This window comes from Semicossyphus pulcher, unplaced genomic scaffold, assembly GCF_022749685.1.
Source record: "Semicossyphus pulcher isolate SPU_LCO1_2020_fin unplaced genomic scaffold, fSemPul1.0.p SCAF_37, whole genome shotgun sequence".
In the NCBI taxonomy this organism is placed as follows: domain Eukaryota; kingdom Metazoa; phylum Chordata; class Actinopteri; order Labriformes; family Labridae; genus Semicossyphus; species Semicossyphus pulcher.
Window position 1 is genome coordinate 475,285 of NW_027211712.1, and position 22,559 is coordinate 497,843.

At 44.1% G+C, this 22,559-nt stretch overlaps 1 protein-coding gene across 1 annotated transcript; it reads right to left on the bottom strand.

Moving 5' to 3' along the window:
* Positions 1-1,493: 1,493 nt before the first annotated feature.
* s1pr1 (sphingosine-1-phosphate receptor 1) lies at positions 1,494-5,307 on the bottom strand. Its single transcript, XM_069679240.1, has 2 exons — positions 5,169-5,307; positions 1,494-4,316 (listed from the first exon to the last, which is right to left on the bottom strand). Exon 2 carries the CDS (start codon positions 4,191-4,193, stop codon positions 3,072-3,074), a length of 1,122 nt encoding a protein of 373 aa, XP_069535341.1. The 5' UTR covers positions 4,194-4,316; positions 5,169-5,307; the 3' UTR covers positions 1,494-3,071.
* Positions 5,308-22,559: the final 17,252 nt, after the last annotated feature.

The following is a 22,559-nucleotide window of genomic DNA, read 5'->3' on the forward strand; positions in this document are numbered from 1 at the left end:
TACTATCATACTAATCAGACTAATCATACTAATAAGACTATCATACTATCATACTAATCATACTATCATACTAATAAGACTATCATACTATCATACTAATCATACTAATCATACTATCATACTAATCATACTATCATACTATCATACTAATCAGACTAATCATACTAATAAGACTATCATACTATCATACTAATCAGACTAATCATACTAATAAGACTATCATACTAATCATACTATCATACTATCATACTAATCAGACTAATCATACTAATAAGACTATCATACTATCATACTAATCATACTATCATACTATCACACTAATCATACTAATCAGACTAATCATACTAATCATACTATCATACAATCATACTAATCATACTATCATACTAATCATACTAATCAGACTAATCAGACTAACCGTGACGTAAAATTGAGTATGTCATGCGTTCTCATCTCATAGTATGCAATTTTGTGTATGTGAGAAATGCCCGGATGTTTGAGTATGAGACGGGAGCTCACTGGTTGTACTCAACCGCCCCAAAATGCATTGCGGCTATTCAGCTTCTACTATGGCGGAGATGGACCGGAGATCAGAGCGGACATACGTAAACGATTGAGTCACGTGATACGGAGAAGACGGCTCTGAGTATGATGCCACCGGTTAGTCAGGATAGGAGGCAGGATGCAGTACATAGGCAGTACGTTGGTATGCGGTTTCGGACACAGCCCAGGAGGTGTGGCTGAGAACTCCAGAAACAGGAAGTGGACGTGTGATGAACAGGACCAGGAGGTGTGGCTGAGAACTCCAGAAACAGGAAGTGGACGTGTGATGAGCAGGACCAGGAGGTGTGGCTGAGAACTCCAGAAACAGGAAGTGGACGTGTGATGAAGAAGACCAGGAGGTGTGGCTGAGAACTCCAGAAACAGGAAGTGGACGTGTGATGAGAAACTTTTCAGCCTCTAACATTAAAAATAAATATAAGATGGTTCAAAGTTTAAAAGTAAGTGGTTATTTGTGTCTCCTAACATGACTCTATGTTATACATGCACTTCCTGTTTCCAGCATGTGTCCCTTTATTTCCTGTCTGAACAATGAGCAAAGCAGACGCTCAGGACATGTTTCGGGGTGTCGTCTCTCAGGCAGACACACTCAGGCGCTGCACTGAGGATCAGGACCAAAAAATACCCAGCATGCACTGCGGTTTTACACCTGTTCAGCCACCTTCTTTTATAATCTTTTCTCTGTTCAATGTCTGTTGAAGGTTATGAACAGATAGTTTGATTCCTCATCAGACACTTTCATGCTTCATTTTAACTGATTTCACTTCCTGATCAGCTGATTTCACTTCCTGATCAGCTGATTTTAGTTCAAATGAAGCTTTATTTAACATGTTAATGTAATAAACTCTGACTGTAACTCTGATATTTCTTGTTTATTCTAGTTTTATATCCAACATGAACACTGTTACATGTCGTGCTACAAAGTTTATATATTTTTTAACATTTAATCTTTATTTATATTCAGTATAAAACATGTTTATGACGTCCCCATCATTTATTTGACTCTGCTTTAAACTTGTATCTATTTATAGTTCTACGTGACTTTATTATTTATTTTGATCTTTTCTAATAATCTAATTATAATAAAGGATTATCTCATATCTGAGCTTTCTGTTGAAAACAGCTTTTTATTGTAGTTTCTTCATTATTATTTATTCATATATTATCATTATTGATGTCTTTGTCCTGAGACACAAACTGTGTTTTTATTTCTGTCTTTATTGAGCTCTAACGAACATACTCAGGAGTTAAACAGTGCAGACGGACACACACAGTTCAGGCTAGATGGAAACAAACACAAACACATTAAAGGGTTAATCCATCAGCTGACAACATGTGGTCACCATGGTAACAGAGTCTGATCTGTACGAAAGCCCGTTCCTGCCAAAATAAAAAGATGACCATGAAGTGATTCTAAAAACATTTCTTTATCAGTGTGTCGCAGCTCAGCAGCTGTCATCACATGCTCTTCTTCAACACACAGACTTCATCCGGGAGTTTGAAGATGTTGAAATTAATTATTCACTTTAAACACTTTCCCTCCAAAGTCTCAGAGTTTTTTGTTTCCTTTCACACTGCTGATGAAGATCATGTGATGTGATTGAAAGCTCAGAATAAATGGACCTCGTGTTTTCTGCTGTTTTCCAGGTCAATGATGAACCAATTAAAAACACTTTATTCTTAATATTTATACTTTTATACTGAACATTTTAGAGCTATGATTGATCCCTGTTTATTTATTCATTACATTTTTAGTTTTGGCAGAAATGGGCTTCCGTAGTTTGTGACTGAACAAAACTTAAATTTTCTCACAAACAAAAAGATGTTTTTTTCTCCTGGTTACAAATATAAATTAATTCAGCTACACTGACGTCACTACTGACCGACGACACGACAGGAAGTACAAAACACCTTCTGACCAACACTTTCTACAACTTTACAGTTAACTTTGTCCAAACGTCACAAACACCGCAGAGAGTGGAGTTCAGGTGTTTCTCTAAGACGTGTAAATCTGTACACTCACAACACACGTCTGAGACAAGCAGCTGATCTCTGACTTCCTGTCTGAGTTTTTTTTAAAGACAAAACTTTCCTTGAATTAATTTTTACTTAAATATGTTCAGCGGTGTGTTTAAGAGCTACAGGTTCTAGTGGTTCTTCGAGGGTCGGTAAGAGTCCGATTCTTCTACGAGATCAAAAACACTTCATGACGCTCAGATGTTTGATCTCCATCAGAACTCGTGAATAATTCAGCTTCATCGTGTTTTAACAGAGTCTGAATGAACCACCTGATCCACATCAGCTGATCGTCCTGCTGGTGTGACTCAGTGACTTGTTACAGGTGTGAGCTTCCTACAAAGTGTGAACATCTCGCTCTGAGGGTCCACTGGTCCCAGTGTTTATAAGTGCTGTGAGTCCGGATCAGCTGAAGGTTCAGTTCGGTCCGTTCACACCTGTTTCTGTACACAAACACTACGTCTGAGACACTACAACTCGTTCACGCCAAGTGTTTAGGAGGACGAGGTGACGTTCCCCGAAGACGGCGCTGTCGTCTCCCTCTGCGAGTACTCCGCCTCCTCCTTGTTGGGGTGGGAGGAGTTATCTGACTTGCTGCGGCTGAACTCCGCCCCCATGATGGGCCCGGTGAACTTGGCATTGGGTCGGAGGCAGGCGGTGCAGCACAGCAGCGTCTTGAGGAAGGCGCGGCGCATCTCGTTGCTGGTCAGCGTGTAGATGAGCGGGTTCATGGCGGAGTTGAGGACGGCGAGCGCCAGGAACCACTCGGCCTTGTAGAGGATGGGGCAGGTCAGAGTCTCACAGGCGGCGTCCAGAAGTAGGAGGATGAAGAGCGGCGCCCAGCAGGCGATGAAGCAGCTCAGCACGATGATGACAGTCTTCAGCAGCGCCATGGACTTCTCCGAGCTCTTGATGTTGGCACCGACGTTGCCGCGTCCATTGGTGACTTTGCGGAAGACAAGCTTGCGGCTGCGCGTGCGCACCAGCGCGTAGATGCGGGCGTAGAGCACCACGATGGCCAGCAGGATGATGCTGAAGACGGTGGTGCAGAACAGGATGTAGGTCTTGTGGTAGAGCGGCAGCACGGTGGAGCACTGCGTCATGCTCTCGATGCAGTTCCAGCCCATCACCGGCAGGCCGCCCAGCACCGCCGCGATCATCCACACCGTGCTGATGAGCAGGAAGACGCGGAACGTGTTCCCATTGTTGTGCAGCTTCATCTTCAGCATGGTCAGGTGGCGCTCGATGGCAATGGCCAGCAGGCTGAAGACGGACGCCGCCAGCGCCACGAACATGCTTCCCTCCCTGAAGAACCACTGCGTGGGTGTCAGCTTGTAGGTGTTGGCGCCAGACAGCAGGATGTTGGCGGTGTAGACAACGCCGGCCAGCAGGTCGGACAGCGCCAGGTTCCCGATGAAGTAGTACATGGGCTTGTGGAACTTCTTGGTCCTCCAGATGGTGGTCAGGACCAGGATGTTCTCCAGGATGATGAAGCAGCACACGATGATGAAGACCACCGAGTCGGCCTTCAGACCTGAGTCCTGCTGCGTCTTGCGGAACTTCCCCGTGTAGTTGTAGTGTTTGGCGATCAGGTCGGAGTAGCTGGGCTCAGCCATGGCCTGCAGCTGCAGCAGGAGTCCAGCAGGGGGCGCCGTGTCCTCACACTTCAGTCCCTCAAGTGAGGCTGTAACTCCGAAGAGGAGCAGAGAGAGTGGAGCTGCTGAAGGGGGGGCATGGTCCTGCAGAGAGACGACTCAGTCAGAGACTCAAAGTACAACAAGATCTATAATAACTGACCTGTGATCAGAGACAGAGACCGTCCTGAAAACAAACTTTAATCATGTTTGTTTCAGTAATCCAATAAAGTTTCTCCTTCAGTTCACAGACGGACTGAAACGTTCCTCACAGGCACTCAGGAGTGAATCCATCATTTTACTCTGAAGACAGTTTAAATCTGAAATCTGAAGGTCATTCAATTGGAGTCGAACGAGCTGGTTAAAAACAAGTTTAAATGACTTTTTACTTCAGTTTAGTGTTTAAAATCTCTCATTAAAAACTGACCTCCAACAACTAAACACGTCTTTACGTGTGAAGCTGTGAGGACAGGCTGCAGACATGCTCTGAATAACGTGAGATCTGCAGACAGTAAACTGATCTGAAACCAGCTCATCCTGAGAAACACTTCACACAGACTCAAAGGAACATCTCACGCTGAGAACATTTAAACCCTTTAAGAGATTTATGACCTCCGTCACATTTAAATAAACTCCCTTTAATGTTTACAGATCTTTGATTTAATATTCGGTAATTTCATCGTTCATGTTTTAACAGCAAAAGAAAATGAAGATGCTGTGACGTCACTTCAGTGTTTTAAAGTTTAACATAAAAACATGAACGTGATGTTTCTCTGTTCCGTCACAGTGACCCGGGTCCATCTGAACGCTGCGCCGCGTCTTCTTCTGATTTTAGTTAAAAAAACATTTAAACTTTATTTAGTTTAACCTGAAACACTTCACAGAGTTTACTGAAGCTTCACACCAGAGTTCATGCAGAAAATCGCGTTTTTAACGGAGAGAAAGGAGAGTTTTTACCTTCAGGCGGAGTCCGGAGCGAAAAACAGTCCGACAGAGAGGAGCGCGAGAGAGCAGAGAGCGACCACACACACACACACACACACACACACACACACACACACACACACACACACTGATGATGATGATGATGATGATGGTGATGAAGGTGCTGCCCTCCTCCGGCTCTCCTCTTTGTATCTTCGCTCCTTTATTCTCCATGAAACGGATCAGATCATGAAGTTGACAGAAAAACTGCTGATGAGTTCAATGTTTGATTTTTGCTTCATTAAAATTCATTCTGATCACTTTCATTGATTTCCTTCACAATAGAAACAAACGATGAGTTTAATAACAGAATGAATAAAACGAGTCATTACAATAATATGTTTATAATAATCTATCAATGATCGATAAACACAAACAAACAACAGAGAAAATAAACAATAAAAACTTGTCAAGAAATGAATGAATACAAATAAAGATTGTAATAAGATAATGTGATGACGGTTATTATTGACATTTAGTGTGAAACTAAATAAAGCAAAATAAAATGTGTCATTATATTTATATGAGATAATCCTGTATTGATCCCCAGAGGGGAAATGCAGGTGTAGCAGCAGCACAAAGACAGAAAAGCAAGTCAGTAAATACAAACACAAGACAAGAGAAACATGGGATTTATTATATATATAATAAAATAAAATATAATTATATTACATTACATTACATTACATTACATTATATTATATTATATTATATTAAAAGGAAAGTATGATCAGATGAATGTCTCCCTTTGGTTTCCTGTGTGGGAAACAACCAGCTGAACCCCCCCCCCCACACACACACACACACACTGACCCCCCCATATTGACTCCAGCTCTGAGTCACTGACCTCTGATCCCCACAGTCTCTGTGAGGTCAGGGGGGGTCGTGGTTTCTGGGGGCCTGCGAGCGGGCCCCTCCTCGTGTCACCCTGGATTCTACATTCAGACGGCGAAGGAGAGCTGGAGGACAGGTGTGTGTGTGTGTGTGTGTGTGTGTGTGTGTGCGTAGGTAGGTAGGTTACTTTATTTGTAAGGTATATAACAGCAAGATAAAAAAGTGTCTCAATATAGACAAGAAGATCAAATATGCATCCATACATCGTGGATCAATAACAGACCTCACTGATGGCTGCTGGGACAGAGCTTGGTTTTACAGGCTGGTGACCTGTCCGACCAGGAGGAGGAAGCTGAAGCTGTTTAACGGCTGTGAGCGGTCATTTGAAACGGAGCCAGCCGTCCTCTGTACCTGTCAGGTGTTCAGGGATCCTGGTTCAGGTGTGACTCCTACTGGACCATTTCACAGTTTGAGTCAGACAGTTTGCAAACCACGACACCAAGCAGAGTGATCAGATAGAGTCAATCAAAGCATGATAACGTCAGCTCTTCAGGGTTCTGTCAGTGTGGATCGTTTTCTCAAGCAGAACAAGCTGGTGTCCCTTTTCACACACAGCTTCACAGTCATGTTACGTGCCATAGTGTTGTGTTTTCTGTGTGTGTCTCTCTCCTGTGTGCTCCTCAGGTGCTGCTTTCCCCTTTGCTGCAGCAGGTGATCAGGCTCACCTGTTACCACTTCAGCAATCAGGAAGGAGTATAAAGAGCAGGAGAGAGCGACACAAACTACACAACACTACGGCCCATAACAGTTAGCTTCACAGTTCAGTTTTGCTTACCTGCTGTTTACCTGCTGTTCACCTGCTGTTTACCTGCTGTTCACCTGCTGTTTACCTGCTGTTTACCCGCTGTTCACCCGCTGTTTACCTGCTGTTCACCTGCTGTTCACCTGCTGTTCACCTGCTGTTCCCATGCTGTTCACCTGCTGTTTACCCGTTGTTCACCTGCTGTTCACCTGCTGTTCACCTGCTGTTCCCATGCTGTTCACCTGCTGTTTACCTGCTGTTTACCTGCTGTTCTCCTGCTGTTCACCTGCTGTTCACCTTACCTATTAAGGCTTAAAGTAATGCATCATTAGGGGTGTGACACTCAATGGCCTTATATTATTTTTTTTTACATGTTAGCACTAATTAGCGGCTATCTGTGTCTGTGCTCACCATACCTGCCTGTTAGCTCGTGGCGGCCCGTGTAGGGCGTCAGGTCTGTTGTTAGGTTTTTCTGCAGAGAAGATGGCGGGCTGAAGTGATGAGAGGACTGGTGATTTTAGTTACTCTGTACTTTACTTTCACCTACAGCTGGCTAGCTAATCAGTGTTTCAGGGACTCTCGTCTAAATATGGTCACTTCTAGCTTCAAACAAACAAGATGGCGACGGCCACAATGCCAAACCCGAGTCTTCAAAAGGGGAGTCAACAAACCACTGGGTGGCGTCACACTGGATACGTCCATTACTTACACTGTGTGGTGACAATGATCCATCTCTGCTCATAAAGCGACAGTCCCGTGAAGGTTCCACTTCCTGTGTGTTGATGCTTCAGGACAGGAAGTGAGTCACAGCAGCTGTTACATCACAACAGGAAGTGATGACATCACAACCCCCTCACACCTCTGTGCCTGATGATGTTTTTATCTTTATGAACAGATGCACTGTGGCGCCGGCTCAGAGAGGTGCATTGTGGGATCAGTTCTGTGGGATGTCTGCGCTGTGACCTCACTTCCTGTCCAAACAGCTTTCATTGTTCCTGAGCTTCAGGGCAACTGGTTGGACTGGAACAGCTGGTTAACTACAGCCGGGGGACGAGGTGACCTCTGAACTAAACTAACAGGTCAATAAACATGCTGGGAGAACTGGGAACACTGGAAACACTGGGAAAACTGGGAACACTGGGAACACTGGGAACACTGGGAGCACTGCGATAATTGGGAACACTGGGAACACTGCGAGAACTGGGAACACCGGAAACACCAGGAGAACTGGGAACACTGCGAGAATTGGGAACACTGGAAACATTGAGAGAACTGGGAACACTGGGATCGCTGAGAACACTGGGAGCTACAGGTGAGTTAGTACAGGACAGACTGTACTAACTGGAAGTTTGCAGTAGTTCCAGTATTCCACCAGTTTTTTTCGGGTTCTACTGGAAATATATATCAGAACCATACTGCACCTTGGTGAATCAAAGCAGAATCATACTGGGAACACTGGTGTACACTGAAATGACTGTAAATGCATTGCGATAACACCACCGGGACAATGTCGGAAATGTCTTGTACACTGGCACCAAAAGTTAATCAAAGTGGAATCTTGAATCTGTAAATATACTGGTAATATTGGGATTATACTGGGAACACTGGGTATAGTATATACCACAGCCATACTGGGAATATTTGGGCCTAAACATGGACCCGATCATTTCCAAGTAATATGCACAGAATTATTCTAGTGTATTCTGACTTTTATTCCCATTATTATCCAAGTATTTTTCCAATATTATCCAGTTAATCATATTATGTGATGTACCCGTTATCTCCCCAGTATAGTTCCAGTGTTCTCAGTATGTTTCCAGTATATTGGGATATTTTACCAATGTATCCTTATTAAGGTTCTATTTTTATTCCACTATGGTGCCATTTCGATATATTCCCAGTACGGTCCAAATATGTGCTCAATATATTCTTAGTATTTTCCAGATGTTCAGCCAGTTACGATCATCTATATTCCCAGTATAGTCATGGTGTAATTCACGTGCATTCCCACTTTAGCCCCAGTATGTTCCCATTATTCCACCTGCGTTATTCCAATGTTACTAGTATATTAACAGTAAGATTGTTTTCTTCAACTTCTGTGCCAGTTTGACTTTGATACATTCCCAGCACAATCCCAGTGTGATCCCAGTATGATCCCAGAGTTTGGTCAGTGTGTTTACTAGTAATGTGTTGGGAGACATGTTGGGAGGGGAGGTAGAGATCCCAGTATGTACTATATATCTTACTGTTACTGTACTCTATATACTGGGATCATACTGGGATTGATTGGGAACTGTTAGTTGGACATGTGACTAGTCCACTCTGCTGCTCAGAGTCTAAAATGGAGCTGAGATGAGGAGAAGCTGAAGGGGGTGATGGAGGGAGGAGGGGGAGGAGGTGAAAGGGGTTGTGGGTAACAAAGGCCTCTTTCCTCTGAGCCGCTGACTGTATTCAGACTCTGCATAGCTGAGCGTCACCATGACGACGGCTGGAGGGAAACAGAGAACCGAGCAGCAAAAAGAGTGAAGAACGGATCACCTACAGACCCACAGACAAACAGAGACACTCTGTCAGAGCTCTGTTAGAACTCTGTCAGAGCTCTGTTAGAACTCTGTCAGAACTCTGTTAGAACTCTTGTAGAGCTCTTTTAGAGCTCTGTTAGAACTCTGTCAAAGCTCTGTTAGAACTCTGTCAAAGCTCTGCTAGAACTCTGTCAAAGCTCTGTTAGAACTCTGTCTTTACTCTTTTAGAGCTCTGTTAGAACTCTGTCAAAGCTCTGCTAGAACTCTATCAAAGCTCTGTTAGAACTCTGTCAGTACTCTGTTAGAACTCTTTTAGAGCTCTGTTAGAACTCTGTCAAAGCTCTGTTAGAACTCTGTCAAAGCTCTGCTAGAACTCTGTCAGAGCTCTGTTAGAACTCTGTCAGTACTCTTTTAGAGCTCTGTTAGAACTCTGTCAAAGCTCTGCTAGAACTCTGTCAAAGCTCTGCTAGAACTCTGTCAGTACTCTGTTAGAACTCTTTTAGAGCTCTGTTAGAACTCTGTCAAAGCTCTGTTAGAACTCTGTCAAAGCTCTGCTAGAACTCTGTCAGTACTCTGTTAGAACTCTTTTAGAGCTCTGTTAGAACTCTGTCAAAGCTCTGTTAGAACTCTGTCAAAGCTCTGCTAGAACTCTGTCAGAACTCTGTCAGAGCTCTTTTAGAGCTCTTTTAGAGCTCTGTTAGAACTCTGTCAAAGCTCTGCTAGAACTCCGTCAGAACTCTGTTAGAACTCTGTCAAAGCTCTGCTAGAACTCTGTCAGAACTCTGTCAGAGCTCTGTTAGAACTCTGTCAAAGCTCTGTTAGAACTCTGTCAAAGCTCTGCTAGAACTCTGTCAGAACTCTGTTAGAACTCTGTCAAAGCTCTGTTAGAACTCTGTCAGTACTCTGTTAGAACTCTTTTAGAGCTCTGTTAGAACTCTGTCAAAGCTCTGTTAGAACTCTGTCAAAGCTCTGCTAGAACTCTGTCAGTACTCTGTTAGAACTCTTTTAGAGCTCTGTTAGAACTCTGTCAAAGCTCTGTTAGAACTCTGTCAAAGCTCTGCTAGAACTCTGTCAGTACTCTGTTAGAACTCTGTCAAAGCTCTGTTAGAACTCTGTCAGAACTCTGTCAGAACTCTGTCAGAACTCTGTTAGAACTCTTTTAGAGCTCTGTTAGAACTCTGTCAAAGCTCTGCTAGAACTCTGTCAGAACTCTGTCAGAGCTCTGTCAGTACTCTTTTAGAGCTCTGTTAGAACTCTGTCAAAGCTCTGCTAGAACTCTGTCAAAGCTCTGCTAGAACTCTGTCAGTACTCTGTTAGAACTCTTTTAGAGCTCTGTTAGAACTCTGTCAAAGCTCTGTTAGAACTCTGTCAAAGCTCTGCTAGAACTCTGTCAGTACTCTGTTAGAACTCTTTTAGAGCTCTGTTAGAACTCTGTCAAAGCTCTGTTATAACTCTGTCAAAGCTCTGCTAGAACTCTGTCAGAACTCTGTCAGAGCTCTGTCAGAGCTCTTTTAGAGCTCTTTTAGAGCTCTTTTAGAGCTCTGTTAGAACTCTGTCAAAGCTCTGCTAGAACTCCGTCAGAACTCTGTTAGAACTCTGTCAAAGCTCTGCTAGAACTCTGTCAGAACTCTGTCAGAGCTCTGTTAGAACTCTGTCAAAGCTCTGTTAGAACTCTGTCAAAGCTCTGCTAGAACTCTGTCAGAACTCTGTTAGAACTCTGTCAAAGCTCTGTTAGAACTCTGTCAGTACTCTGTTAGAACTCTTTTAGAGCTCTGTTAGAACTCTGTCAAAGCTCTGTTAGAACTCTGTCAAAGCTCTGCTAGAACTCTGTCAGTACTCTGTTAGAACTCTGTCAAAGCTCTGTTAGAACTCTGTCAGAACTCTGTTAGAACTCTGTCAGAACTCTGTTAGAACTCTTTTAGAGCTCTGTTAGAACTCTGTCAAAGCTCTGCTAGAACTCTGTCAAAGCTCTGTTAGAACTCTTTTAGAGCTCTGTTAGAACTCTGTCAAAGCTCTGCTAGAACTCTGTCAAAGCTCTGTTAGAACTCTGTCAGAACTCTTTTAGAGCTCTGTTAGAACTCTGTCAAAGCTCTGCTAGAACTCCGTCAGAACTCTGTTAGAACTCTGTCAAAGCTCTGCTAGAACTCTGTCAGAACTCTGTCAGAGCTCTGTTAGAACTCTGTCAGAGCTCTGCTAGAACTCTATCAAAGCTCTGTTAGAACTCTGTCAGTACTCTGTTAGAACTCTTTTAGAGCTCTGTTAGAACTCTGTCAAAGCTCTGCTAGAACTCTGTCAGAGCTCTGTTAGAACTCTGTCAGTACTCTTTTAGAGCTCTGTTAGAACTCTGTCAAAGCTCTGCTAGAACTCTGTCAAAGCTCTGCTAGAACTCTGTCAGTACTCTGTTAGAACTCTTTTAGAGCTCTGTTAGAACTCTGTCAAAGCTCTGTTAGAACTCTGTCAAAGCTCTGCTAGAACTCTGTCAGTACTCTGTTAGAACTCTTTTAGAGCTCTGTTAGAACTCTGTCAAAGCTCTGTTAGAACTCTGTCAAAGCTCTGCTAGAACTCTGTCAGAACTCTGTCAGAGCTCTTTTAGAGCTCTTTTAGAGCTCTGTTAGAACTCTGTCAAAGCTCTGCTAGAACTCCGTCAGAACTCTGTTAGAACTCTGTCAAAGCTCTGCTAGAACTCTGTCAGAACTCTGTCAGAGCTCTGTTAGAACTCTGTCAAAGCTCTGTTAGAACTCTGTCAAAGCTCTGCTAGAACTCTGTCAGAACTCTGTTAGAACTCTGTCAAAGCTCTGTTAGAACTCTGTCAGTACTCTGTTAGAACTCTTTTAGAGCTCTGTTAGAACTCTGTCAAAGCTCTGTTAGAACTCTGTCAAAGCTCTGCTAGAACTCTGTCAGTACTCTGTTAGAACTCTGTCAAAGCTCTGTTAGAACTCTGTCAGAACTCTGTTAGAACTCTGTCAGAACTCTGTTAGAACTCTTTTAGAGCTCTGTTAGAACTCTGTCAAAGCTCTGTTAGAACTCTGTCAAAGCTCTGCTAGAACTCTGTCAGAACTCTGTCAGAGCTCTTTTAGAGCTCTTTTAGAGCTCTGTTAGAACTCTGTCAAAGCTCTGCTAGAACTCCGTCAGAACTCTGTTAGAACTCTGTCAAAGCTCTGCTAGAACTCTGTCAGAACTCTGTCAGAGCTCTGTTAGAACTCTGTCAAAGCTCTGCTAGAACTCTGTCAGAACTCTGTTAGAACTCTGTCAAAGCTCTGTTAGAACTCTGTCAGTACTCTGTTAGAACTCTTTTAGAGCTCTGTTAGAACTCTGTCAAAGCTCTGTTAGAACTCTGTCAAAGCTCTGCTAGAACTCTGTCAGTACTCTGTTAGAACTCTGTCAAAGCTCTGTTAGAACTCTGTCAGAACTCTGTTAGAACTCTGTCAGAACTCTGTTAGAACTCTTTTAGAGCTCTGTTAGAACTCTGTCAAAGCTCTGCTAGAACTCTGTCAAAGCTCTGTTAGAACTCTTTTAGAGCTCTGTTAGAACTCTGTCAAAGCTCTGCTAGAACTCTGTCAAAGCTCTGTTAGAACTCTGTCAGAACTCTGTTAGAACTCTTTTAGAGCTCTTTTAGAGCTCTGTTAGAACTCTGTCAAAGCTCTGCTAGAACTCCGTCAGAACTCTGTTAGAACTCTGTCAAAGCTCTGCTAGAACTCTGTCAGAACTCTGTCAGAGCTCTGTTAGAACTCTGTCAAAGCTCTGCTAGAACTCCGTCAGAACTCTGTTAGAACTCTGTCAAAGCTCTGTTAGAACCCTGTCAAAGCTCTGCTAGAACTCCGTCAGAACTCTGTTAGAACTCTGTCAAAGCTCTGTTAGAACTCTGTCAAAGCTCTGCTAGAACTCTGTCAGAACTCTGTCAGAGCTCTGTTAGAACTCTGTCAAAGCTCTGCTAGAACTCCGTCAGAACTCTGTTAGAACTCTGTCAAAGCTCTGTTAGAACTCTGTTAGAACTCTGTTAAAGCTCTGTTAGAACTCTGTTAGAACTCTATCAGAACTCTGTTAAAACCCAGCTATAATTATGTTCCAGAAGTTTTTAATTCATTCTGTTTTTGATCTTGGTCCTGGTCCTGGTCTTTGTCCTGGTTTAGGTCTCTGTCTTTGTTTTATCAGTGCTAAAGTTCTCTACCTGATTCTGGTCTGAGCTCTGGTTCTGCTGGTCTGTAAAATTCTGCAGCACTGAAACTTTAACTGCAGAACATCTGCAGCCTGTAATTATGGTTTGGACTCGCTGACAGTTTGTGTGTGTGTTTCAGTGTGTGTGTGTGTGTGTGTGTGTGTGTGACAGGAAAGCATTAGCCAGCTTCTTCCTCTTTGACTTCCTGTGATGTGATTGGTTGTTTCCCAGGCGGTGAGGAATGTGGCCATCGTTACCCTTGGGGGGGGGGGGGGGTTCTGATGGCTGTGTGATGTTGCATTAAGTGAACATGAAGAAGAGAAATCAGAGGGTTTAGTTCGGACTGTTTTAATCCTGTTTCTGCGTCTGGGAGGTTAGGGTTTGTGCGTGTGTGTCTGTATGTGTTTTAATCTGTGTGTGTTGTGTCTGGAGCTTCTGTGTTCACAACAAACACCACAGAAGAAGATTTGAGGGCCGTTGAGTGCAGCTGTTCTGGACGCATGTCATAACTCACACTCAAATCACGTGAGTGATGTTTACAGGAACATCAGGGTCCTGGTCCTGGTCCTGGTTTTAGATTTGGATGTTTATATCAGAGAGACCTGGGGGGTGCACTACGAAGCAGGATTTGCGGTTATCGAGGTACCTTCAGGGTTAACTACGAGTTTTCAGTACTACGAAGCTGGTTCACTTCTTACCGGGGTAGATCACCATGGTAACTTATGCTGAACACCTGACCTGCTCCGGAGCAGGTTATGTCCGAGATAAGAGATCAACCAGAACTACACACCACCTACTGACCAATCAGGTCTCTTGATTCAGGAGCTCTGTGAGCAGATCGTGAGAGGGAGGAGGGAGAGAGAGAGCAATGAAACACTTCCTGTTTACCGTCTGATTTTATGAAATATAAAAATAAGACAGTGTGCAGGAGATAGTCATTGTGCTTTACTGATATACATCCACAACAGAGACTGATAAGACAATGAAGCCCGAAGTACTTTTGTACTCATGATGAAAGTAAGCATTCGTACTACTTTAAATTGTGGTTTTATATTTATATTTATTTGCTCCAGAGTTTGATACAGCTGAGAGAATAAGTCTAAATCTGTCATTAACGCAACAAAAACACATCTGTGCAGCGTGTTAATCTGATGTAACACACCAGTGCTATAATAAATATATGGTGCTCTAATGATGGAGCAGTGATGTTGTTATATCTGCACATTCACACAGTCTGTTTGTCCGTCCTGCATCCAGCAGCTGCAGCTGAGTGATGTCAGTCTGCATTATGTGAAACTTCTTCATCTCTTTCTGAAATCACAGTTTGCTCTGAGTTTGTAAAATATGCCGATCAGCTGACGGCAGACTCGCCCGTGTTTAGATTGGTCATTTGCTCCAAACCACGCCCCTTTAATGTGAGCGCGCTCAGAGGAACCCTGGTTGACTTATCGAGTTGATAACCAGCGTCTTGTGACCGCTCAGCGCGATCTCCTCTGTCAGGTTGAGTGAAGCAGATCAGGAGAAGAGAACCAGGGTCCGTTGAACTCACTTCATTGTGTAGGCCCCTGGTTCTCCTTCTCCTTGTCCACACGTGTCATCTGTCTGTGTTCAACTGAGTTACTTCTGCTCTGTGAGACCTCCAGGAGACGGTCAGAGTCTCAGTCAGCTGACATGGAGGCAGAGCTGGAAGCTTCAGGGATTTTGTCAAACAACAGTTTCAAAAGTGAAACTTCATGCTTAATTTTTAATATCAATTTAACCTGCCTTAGCCCCACCCCTTTCAATCTTTGCCCCCATCACAGTCGAACACAGTTGGTACCTGTCAGAATCCTGAGTAGACACGTGACATTTTCAGAGAGAGTTTCTTCATCACAAACGTGGAGGTACGGGGTTTTCAGGGAGGACATCAAAAACTGTGTCAAATGAAAATGTCAGACCGATGGAGGTCTCTGCTCAGACTTCACCTGTCTGCTGCTTGCCTCTGATTGGCTGATGGTCTGAGCGTCATTCACCTTGAAAGCAGGAAATAAAACATAAAAACCCAATAAAAGTTAGATGAGATCCTGTCTGAGCAACTCTGCTTCAGGAAGACATTAAACCCGTCAAAATAAAAGATGTATGAGAGTAGTCATTAGAGTCACTCTCTGACATTTAGGATTAATGTTGATGCTAATAGTTATGTTAGCATGTTAGCACTGCGAGCGCTGCAGACACTTCCTGAAGCATCTCTTAGAGCTTGTCTGGATCCATGATGAGTTTTATAAACTAATAAAAGAATGTAACAATCGATAATCAAGCTAAAAGGAAACCTGCTGAATGACTTTACAGTATCATGTGTGCTCCTCTTTAGCGCTGAGGCAGCTCTCTGCAGCAGAGCTTTGAGTCACCGCTCCTGATGCATACTGATCTCTGTAGAACAGAAAAGAGAGTGTGATAATAACCGACCTGCAGGTTCTGAAAGACGCCTTTAGTTTGAAGATGTTCTTCAAAGGATGAATTCTGTTTTTGGTTATTATCACAAGACTTAGGAAAAGCTGCAGATAAACAATAATCTCTCTCAGAGGGACACAGAACCACACACATCACTGAGGGTTAACAGAACCACACACATCACTGAGAGTAAACAGAACCACACACATCACTGAGAGTAAACAGAACCACACACATCACTGAGGGACACAGAACCACACACATCACTGAGAGTAAACAGAACCACACACATCACTGAGGGTAAACAGAACCACACACATCACTGAGGGACACAGAACCACACACATCACTGAGAGTAAACAGAACCACACACATCACTGAGAGTAAACAGAACCACACACATCACTGAGAGTAAACAGAACCACACACATCACTGAGGGACACAGAACCACACACATCACTGAGAGTAAACAGAACCACACACATCACTGAGGGTAAACAGAACCACACACATCACTGAGGGACACAGAACCACACACATCACTGAGAGTAAACAGAACCACACACATCACTGAGGGTAAACAGAACCACACACATCACTGAGGGTAAACAGAACCACACACATCACTGAGAGTAAACAGAACCACACACATCACTGAGAGTAAACAGAACCACACACATCACTGAGGGTTAACAGAACCACACACATCACTGAGAGTAAACAGAACCACACACATCACTGAGAGTAAACAGAACCACACACATCACTGAGAGTAAACAGAACCACACACATCACTGAGGGACACAGAACCACACACATCACTGAGAGTAAACAGAACCACACACATCACTGAGGGTAAACAGAACCACACACATCACTGAGGGACACAGAACCACACACATCACTGAGAGTAAACAGAACCACACACATCACTGAGGGTAAACAGAACCACACACATCACTGAGGGTAAACAGAACCACACACATCACTGAGAGTAAACAGAACCACACACATCACTGAGGGACACAGAACCACACACATCACTGAGAGTAAACAGAACCACACACATCACTGAGGGTAAACAGAACCACACACATCACTACAGGGTAAACAGAACCACACACATCACTGAGGGTAAACAGAACCACACACATCACTGAGGGACACAGAACCACACACATCACTGAGAGTAAACAGAACCACACACATCACTGAGAGTAAACAGAACCACACACATCACTGAGAGTAAACAGAACCACACACATCACTGAGGGACACAGAACCACACACATCACTGAGAGTAAACAGAACCACACACATCACTGAGAGTAAACAGAACCACACACATCACTGAGGGACACAGAACCACACACATCACTGAGAGTAAACAGAACCACACACATCACTGAGCGTAAACAGAACCACACACATCACTGAGAGTAAACAGAACAACACACATCGCTGAGAGTAAACAGAACCACACACATCACTGAGAGTAAACAGAACCACACACATCACTGAGAGTAAACAGAACCACACACATCACTGAGGGTAAACAGAACCACACACATCACTGAGGGACACAGAACCACACACATCACTGAGGGACACAGAACCATACACATCACTGAGAGTAAACAGAACCACACACATCACTACAGGGTAAACAGAACCACACACATCACTGAGGGACACAGAACCACACACATCACTACAGGGTTAACAGAACCACACACATCACTGAGAGTAAACAGAACCACACACATCACTGAGGGTTAACAGAACCACACACATCACTGTGGGTAAACAGAACCACACACATCACTGAGGGTTAACAGAACCACACACATCACTGAGAGTAAACAGAACCACACACATCACTACAGGGTTAACAGAACCACACACATCACTGAGAGTAAACAGAACCACAAACATCACTGAGAGTAAACAGAACCACACACATCACTGAGGGTTAACAGAACCACAAACATCACTGAGAGTAAACAGAACCACACACATCACTGAGAGTAAACAGAACCACACACATCACTGAGGGTAAACAGAACCACACACATCACTGAGAGTAAACAGAACCACACACATCACTGAGGGACACAGAACCACACACATCACTGAGGGACACAGAACCACACACATCACTGAGAGTAAACAGAACCACACACATCACTGAGGGTTAACAGAACCACAAACATCACTGAGGGTTAACAGAACCACACACATCACTGAGAGTAAACAGAACCACACACATCACTGAGGGTTAACAGAACCACACACATCACTGAGAGTAAACAGAACCACACACATCACTGAGAGTAAACAGAACCACACACATCACTGAGGGACACAGAACCACACACATCACTGAGAGTAAACAGAACCACACACATCACTGAGGGTAAACAGAACCACACACATCACTGAGGGACACAGAACCACACACATCACTGAGAGTAAACAGAACCACACACATCACTGAGGGTAAACAGAACCACACACATCACTGAGGGTAAACAGAACCACACACATCACTGAGAGTAAACAGAACCACACACATCACTGAGGGACACAGAACCACACACATCACTGAGAGTAAACAGAACCACACACATCACTGAGGGTAAACAGAACCACACACATCACTACAGGGTAAACAGAACCACACACATCACTGAGGGTAAACAGAACCACACACATCACTGAGGGACACAGAACCACACACATCACTGAGAGTAAACAGAACCACACACATCACTGAGAGTAAACAGAACCACACACATCACTGAGAGTAAACAGAACCACACACATCACTGAGGGACACAGAACCACACACATCACTGAGAGTAAACAGAACCACACACATCACTGAGGGACACAGAACCACACACATCACTGAGGGACACAGAACCATACACATCACTGAGAGTAAACAGAACCACACACATCACTACAGGGTAAACAGAACCACACACATCACTGAGGGACACAGAACCACACACATCACTACAGGGTTAACAGAACCACACACATCACTGAGAGTAAACAGAACCACACACATCACTGAGAGTAAACAGAACCACACACATCACTGTGGGTAAACAGAACCACACACATCACTGAGGGTTAACAGAACCACACACATCACTGAGAGTAAACAGAACCACACACATCACTACAGGGTTAACAGAACCACACACATCACTGAGAGTAAACAGAACCACAAACATCACTGAGAGTAAACAGAACCACACACATCACTGAGGGTTAACAGAACCACACACATCACTGAGAGTAAACAGAACCACACACATCACTGAGAGTAAACAGAACCACACACATCACTGAGGGTAAACAGAACCACACACATCACTGAGAGTAAACAGAACCACACACATCACTGAGGGACACAGAACCACACACATCACTGAGGCACACAGAACCACACACATCACTGAGAGTAAACAGAACCACACACATCACTGAGGGTTAACAGAACCACAAACATCACTGAGGGTTAACAGAACCACACACATCACTGAGAGTAAACAGAACCACACACATCACTGAGGGTTAACAGAACCACACACATCACTGAGAGTAAACAGAACCACACACATCACTGAGAGTAAACAGAACCACACACATCACTGAGGGTTAACAGAACCACACACATCACTGAGAGTAAACAGAACCACAAACATCACTGAGAGTAAACAGAACCACACACATCACTGAGGGTAAACAGAACCACACACATCACTGAGAGTAAACAGAACCACACACATCACTGAGGGACACAGAACCACACACATCACTGAGAGTAAACAGAACCACACACATCACTGAGAGTAAACAGAACCACACACATCACTACAGGGTTAACAGAACCACACACATCACTGAGAGTAAACAGAACCACACACATCACTGAGAGTAAACAGAACCACACACATCACTGTGGGTAAACAGAACCACAAACATCACTGAGAGTAAACAGAACCACACACATCACTGAGGGTTAACAGAACCACACACATCACTGAGAGTAAACAGAACCACACACATCACTGAGAGTAAACAGAACCACACACATCACTGAGGGTTAACAGAACCACAAACATCACTGAGAGTAAACAGAACCACACACATCACTGAGAGTAAACAGAACCACACACATCACTGAGGGTAAACAGAACCACACACATCACTGAGAGTAAACAGAACCACACACATCACTGAGGGTAAACAGAACCACACACATCACTGAGAGTAAACAGAACCACACACATCACTGAGGGACACAGAACCACACACATCAATGAGAGTAAACAGAACCACACACATCACTGAGGGTTAACAGAACCACACACATCACTGAGAGTAAACAGAACCACAAACATCACTGAGAGTAAACAGAACCACACACATCACTGAGGGTAAACAGAACCACACACATCACTGAGAGTAAACAGAACCACACACATCACTGAGGGACACAGAACCACACACATCAATGAGGGACACAGAACCACACACATCACTGAGAGTAAACAGAACCACACACATCACTGAGGGACACAGAACCACACACATCAATGAGGGACACAGAACCACAAACATCACTGAGAGTAAACAGAACCACACACATCACTGAGGGTAAACAGAACCACACACATCACTGAGAGTAAACAGAACCACACACATCACTGAGGGACACAGAACCACACACATCACTGAGGGACACAGAACCACACACATCACTGAGAGTAAACAGAACCACACACATCACTGAGGGTTAACAGAACCACACACATCACTGAGGGTAAACACTGTGCTGTTACTGCAGGAGAGGATGTCTCCATGGTTCAGTTTGCAGTTTGATGAGAAAGAGGCCCAGCCTGGACGTCCGGCTGTAGGGGGGTACAGAGGGGTTCAGGGGGGAGGATGGGGGGTGATGGGGGAGGGTTGGGGTGCAGTGGGTGGATGTTGGGGGTGCTGAGGCCTCCGCTGCACCCCGGGGTCCTCTTAACATTCAGCACAGCGCTCATTAGACATGCAAAGCTGCAGAGTCGGAGCTGTAGCCTGAATGAGTCGCCTTTGTCCTGTAATTGGAGATGTTTCTGTGGGAGCCACAAAGAGAGCAGGGCCCCCTCACCCCCCTCACCCTCCTCATGCTCCTCACGCTCCTCACCCTCCTCATGCTCCTCACCCCCCTCATGCTGCTCACCCCCCTCACGCTCCTCACCCCTCTCTGATTCATCCTGTCCTCCCTCCTCTCTCTTGTGTAACTTGTTGCATAAAGATTCAGTTTACAGGAAATGATCCAATTAGATCCTCAGATTGGAGGAACATCAGAGTGTCACACAGGTGATCCATCACACGTCCTTACCTGGTCACATGACGTATACCTCACATCACATGACAGGAAGTCATCATCATCATCATCAGGTCGCTGTCCCACAGACTCTACAGCTTCAGTGAAGAAACAAATAACTGAAATCAAATTTAATGTAAACTAAAGTTTTAAATTAAATACTGCGACAATAAAATCAGGAAACAGTCATTTTCATCGCATTTAAGTAAAACTACTTCACTGTCTGTTTGGTATTTATACTTTGTGTACATCTTTGTGTCACCTGTGTGATCTTTCTGTCACCTGTGTCATCTTTGTGTCACCTGTGTCATCTTTGTGTCACCTGTGTGTTCTTTGTGTCACCTGTGTCATCTTTGTGTCACCTGTGTGTTCTTTGTGTCACCTGTGTGTTCTTTCTGTCACCTGTGTGTTCTTTGTGTCACCTGTGTCATCTTTGTGTCACCTGTGTGTTCTTTGTGTCACCTGTGTCATCTTTTGTGTCACCTGTGTGTTCTGTGTGTCACCTGTGTGTTCTTTCTATCACCTGTGTGTTCTTTGTGTCACCTGTGTCATCTTTGTGTCACCTGTGTGTTCTGTGTGTCACCTGTGTGATCTTTCTGTCACCTGTGTCATCTTTCTGTCACCTGTGTCATCTTTCTGTCACCTGTGTGTTCTTTCTCTCACCTGTGTGATCTTTCTGTCACCTGTGTGTTCTTTGTGTCACCTGTGTGATCTTTATGTCACCTGTGTCATCTTTCTGTCACCTGTGTCATCTTTGTGTCACCTGTGTGTTCTTTGTGTCACCTGTGTCATCTTTGTGTCACCTGTGTGCTCTGTGTGTCACCTGTGTGTTCTTTCTGTCACCTGTGTGTTCCTTCTGTCACCTGTGTCATCTTTGTGTCACCTGTGTGATCTTTGTGTCACCTGTGTCATCTTTGTGTCACCTGTGTGTTCTTTGTGTCACCTGTGTCATCTTTGTGTCACCTGTGTGTTCTTTGTGTCACCTGTGTCATCTTTCTGTCACCTGTGTCATCTTTGTGTCACCTGTGTGATCTTTGTGTCACCTGTGTCATCTTTCTGTCACCTGTGTGTTCTTTCTGTCACCTGTGTGTTCTTTGTGTCACCTGTGTGATCTTTGTGTCATCTGTGTGATCTTTCTGTCACCTGTGTGATCTTTGTGTCACCTGTGTCATCTTTGTGTCACCTGTGTGTTCTTTGTGTCACCTGTGTGTTCTTTGTGTCACCTGT